Raw genomic sequence first — 4,693 nt, 5'->3', positions numbered from 1 at the left:
GTATTTTGTGCCAAATTTTGATCATAGATTTAACTGCAAAATGTTAATGCATCTTATAAAAAATAATGTTATTAAAAACTATGTTCAAATACGAATCCAGCGATATAATTTTTGATGACATGCATTAACATTTTGTTAGTTAAATATTTGGTCAAATTTTGACATAAAATACAAAGGAGACCAATAAATCAGGACGGAGAAAGTGCAATACAATCGTATCCACCATTGGTAATGAACTCGATCAAGAAGCATGTCGGCACGTCGGCATCCTAGCCTCGAGTCAGAGTCCAACCATATCACTCACTAGCTAGTCACTAGTCATATAAATCGGCGGTGTATTTTTCAGCAGGGAATTGACTTTTCTCGATCTCGATCTACACTAACAGCGACTTGTCCGTCTCCATCGGGATTTAGTACCAGTCCAAAAAATCTGCGCCGCAGCTCAGAGATCCAGAATTCATTTTGCGTGGACACAGTTTTTTTGATACTTCAGCAGTTGAGAGTAACAGAATTTCCACGTCTGTGTGTATAATGCATGGACAGTACGAGAGCCCAGCCTTTCTTGGTGCCGTCTCTCCACGAATATATAAGAACACTCCACGGATCAGTTTCACAGGCACAAAACCAATAACCTACTCCAGCTGCGATGCGACTAGCCGCCATGGAGACCTCCCCTCACCTAAAGCTTGTCTCGCTCGCTCTCCTGCTAGCCTCGTTTCCCTTTCCCCGGGCCATGGCAGCGCCACCCCCATCCCTCCTGGAAGAACAGGCAGGAGCCCTCCTCGCCTGGAAAGCCACCATCCAAAGCCCCCCAACCCAGCTCCAATCCTGGGGAAACACCACGACACGGCCATGCGGCTGGTACGGCATCAGTTGTGGCGAGCATCCAGCAAGCATCACCGAGATCTTTCTGCGGGGGTTGCGGCTGAGAGCGGAGCTGGAGGCCCTCAACTTCACGGCGTTGCATACTCTCACGAGTATCCGACTCCCCTACAATCAGATAAGAGGCCCCTTTCCACCCGCTTTAGCATCATCCTTGCCAAACCTCCGCCACCTCCTGCTCCATGGGAATGCACTCTCCGGTCAAATACCGAGACAAATAAAACACCTAGAGAGTCTTGTTGGGTTGGACTTGTCAAACAACCACTTGTCTGGTCCTATACCCATTGAACTAGGCTACCTAAACAAGTTGAAAATGTTAGATCTTTCCACCAACAACCTCACAGGCCCCATTCCAACAAGTCTAGGGAATTGCACTAAGCTCACCATCTTGTACCTTGATGATAATCAGTTATCTGGACATATTCCTCAAGAACTAGGTTACATCGTGAAACTACACGAGTTAGCACTTAGCAGCAACAAACTCATGGGTTCCATCCCCAATACCTTTGGGAGTTTGATTAACATCACTCGATTGTACCTATGGGATAACCAACTATCCGGACATGTTCCTCCAGAACTAAGTTCCTTGGTGAATCTGGAAGACTTGGAACTTGCCAAAAACAGACTCACGGGTTCCATCCCCGGTTCCTTTGGAAATTTGACCAAGCTCACTACCTTGTATCTTCATCGTAACCAATTCTCTGGACATGTTCCTTGAGAACTAGGTTATCTTGTGAATTTGCAAGAGTTGTTGCTTCATAACAACCAATTAGTGGGTTCCATCCCCAATACCTTTGGAAACTTGACCAATATCACTGCCTTGTCCCTATATCATAACCAATTATCCGGGCATATTCCTCAAGAACTAGGTTCCCTGGTAAATCTAGAATTGTTGGATCTTAGCAACAACACACTCATGGGATCCATCCCCAATACCTTTGTAAATTTGACCAATATCACTACCTTGTCCCTATATGACAACCAACTCTCTGGACATGTTCCTCGAGAACTAGGTTTCTTGGTGAATTTTGAACATTTGTTGCTTCAAAACAACCAACTCACAGGTTCCATCCCCGATACGTTTGGAAATTTGAACAAGCTCACTACCTTGTACCTTTTCCGTAACCAAATCTCCGGAGATGTTCCTAAAGAATTAGGATCCTTGGTGAGTTTAAGTTTAGAAGACATGCAACTTTACAAAAACAAACTCTTGGGTTCCATCCCCAATACCTTTGGAAATTTGACCAAGCTCACTACGTTGTACCTATATGATAACCAACTTTCCGGGCATGTTCCCCGAGAACTAGGGTCCTTGGTGAATCTAGAAGACTTGGAACTTCATAGAAACAAACTCTTTGGTTCCATCCCCAATGCCTTGGGAAACTTGACAAAGCTTACTACATTGAACCTAGGGGGAAACCAACTTTCAGGGGGCATTCCTCGAGAACTAGGTTACTTGGTGAATCTAGTAGACTTGGAACTTGACAAAAACAAACTCATGGGTTGCATCCCCAATACCTTTGGAAATATGACAAAGCTCAATACCTTATTCCTTAATGATAACCAATTCTCCGGACATGTTCCACAAGAAATTGGCACCTTAATGAATCTCAACTATATACATTAATTTGAGGGTAACAATCTCTCTGGTCCCTTGCCGCCAAGCTTGTGTGTTGGCGGCATGCTCAAGACATTGATCGCATTTGACAACAATCTCAATGGGCCTTTGCCGTCAAGTTTGATAAACTGCAAAAGCCTAGTTAGAGTTCGTCTTGAAAGGAATCAGATAGAAGGAGATATTTCCAAGATGGGGGTTTATCCAAATCTTGTCTACATGGATATGAGATCAAACAATCTATTTGGTCAACTATCTTTTCTCTGGGGGGATTGCCATAATCTTCAGATGCTACGAATCTCAAGCAACAACCTTACGGGGGAAATACCCGCAAGTATGGGGCAACTATCTCAACTAGGGTTACTTGATCTTTCATCAAACAAGCTTGAAGGAGAGATTCCAAGTGCACTAGGCAATCTGAAAAAAAAAATGTTCAACTTGAGCCTCGCGGACAATTTGTTGCATGGAAGTATTCCGCAAGAAATTGGAGCACTATCCAATCTGGAGTTACTGGATTTGTCATCAAATAACCTAAATGGTTCGGTACAATATTCAATTGAACATTGTTTGAAACTTCGCCTTTTAAAGCTGAATTGCAATAACCTCATAGGAAACATCCATGCCGAGCTACGGTCATTGCGCAATTTATACGAATTGGATTTAAGTGACAATTCATTTATTGGGGCAATACCAAGCCAACTTAGTGGTTTGAGCATGCTTGAAAATCTGAATCTTTCACATAATGAACTAAATGGCTCCATCCCATCATCATTTCAAAGTATGGAAAGCTTGACATCCATTGATGTATTTTATAATGAATTGGAAGGGCCAGTCCCGAACAGTAAGCTCTTCCAACGAGCTCCAAACCAGCGGTTCATGCATAATAAGATGTTATGTGGTGTGGTGAATGGATTACCCCCTTGCAATAGTGTAACTCAGAGCAGAGGCAAGTGGAAAGGATACAAAATACTTGTACTAGCTCCTGTTCTGGCTCTGATATGTCTTATTCTTATTGTGATGATATTGATGTTCTGGCATGAAAGAAAGAAAACCAAGGAAACCAACAATGATAAACACAAGAAAAAGTCTTCTCTATTTGGAATTTTGATGGGGCAAATGTGTTCAAGCAAATAGTTGAAGCAACCAACCATTTTAGCGAGATGCATTGCATAGGAACAGGGGGGTATGGATCTGTCTATAAAGCTATACTTGCAACAGGAGAAATATTTGCAGTGAAGAAGATACACATGATAGAAGATGAGTGTTGCGTGAATGAGCAGCTATTCAATCGTGAAGTTGAGGCATTGGTGCAGATTCGTCATCGAAACATCGTGCAACTTTTGGGTTATTGTTCCTCTAGCCAAGGTAGGTTCCTTATCTATGAATATATGGAGAGAGGAGACTTGCCAAAAATGTTGAAGGACAATGAAAGGGCAATTGAATTGGATTGGAGAAGGCGGATATGTATTGTATTGGATGTGGTTCATGCTTTGGCATACATGCACCATGATTGTTTGTCAACAATAGTCCATAGAGACATAACAAGCAACAATATTTTGCTTGATCAAGAATTTAGAGCCTGCATCTCTGACTTTGGTACAGCTAAAATACTCAATATTTATGGCCAAAATCTCACAAGGCTAGCTGGGACGAAAGGCTACCTTGCCCCAGGTAAACAAAACTAAAAACCTTATCTACCATTTTTTGCAGTTTTGGCCAAAATGTTGACATAGATGGAAAGGTTGATGTAATCTAATGACTACGATGGACTTTGAACTTCTCAGTTGTAACATATGCACTAATTTATTTGTATTAATTGCAGAGCTGGCATATACAGAAAACGTGACGGAGAAATGTGATGTATACAACTTCGGAGTGCTTGTTTTGGAGCTATTTATGGGATCTCATCCAGGCGATTTGCTCTCATCCCTCTCGTTGGCCACCAAGAACAATTTTGTGTGCATGCAGGATCTGCTGGACTCCAGGCTTGCCCTCCCGGATGCTGAATCCGCCATAGAAATATACTGCATGCTCAGTGTCGCAGTTCGGTGCCTGGAGCCGCTTCCATCCCGCAGACCAACGGCGCGACGTGCCAGCGACGAGCTATCTACGATTAAAGCTTGTGAAGATCATGTTGATTATTGGCACACCGGCATGACCTTTCCTGTGATGTAGTGCATGTGGCTATGGATAATT

At 42.8% G+C, this 4,693-nt stretch overlaps 1 protein-coding gene across 1 annotated transcript; it reads left to right on the top strand.

The window, feature by feature from the left end:
• Positions 1–631: 631 nt before the first annotated feature.
• Positions 632–4,672, top strand: LOC123083997 (MDIS1-interacting receptor like kinase 2). The gene is made up of 2 exons (XM_044505824.1): positions 632–4,168; positions 4,320–4,672. Exons 1-2 carry the CDS (start codon positions 3,658–3,660, stop codon positions 4,670–4,672), a joined length of 864 nt encoding a protein of 287 aa, XP_044361759.1. The 5' UTR covers positions 632–3,657.
• The last annotated feature ends 21 nt before the right edge of the window (positions 4,673–4,693 follow it).

This window comes from Triticum aestivum, chromosome 4A (genome assembly GCF_018294505.1).
Source record: "Triticum aestivum cultivar Chinese Spring chromosome 4A, IWGSC CS RefSeq v2.1, whole genome shotgun sequence".
Classification (NCBI taxonomy): Eukaryota; Viridiplantae; Streptophyta; class Magnoliopsida; order Poales; family Poaceae; genus Triticum; species Triticum aestivum.
This window is presented reverse-complemented; position numbering and strand designations above follow the sequence as displayed.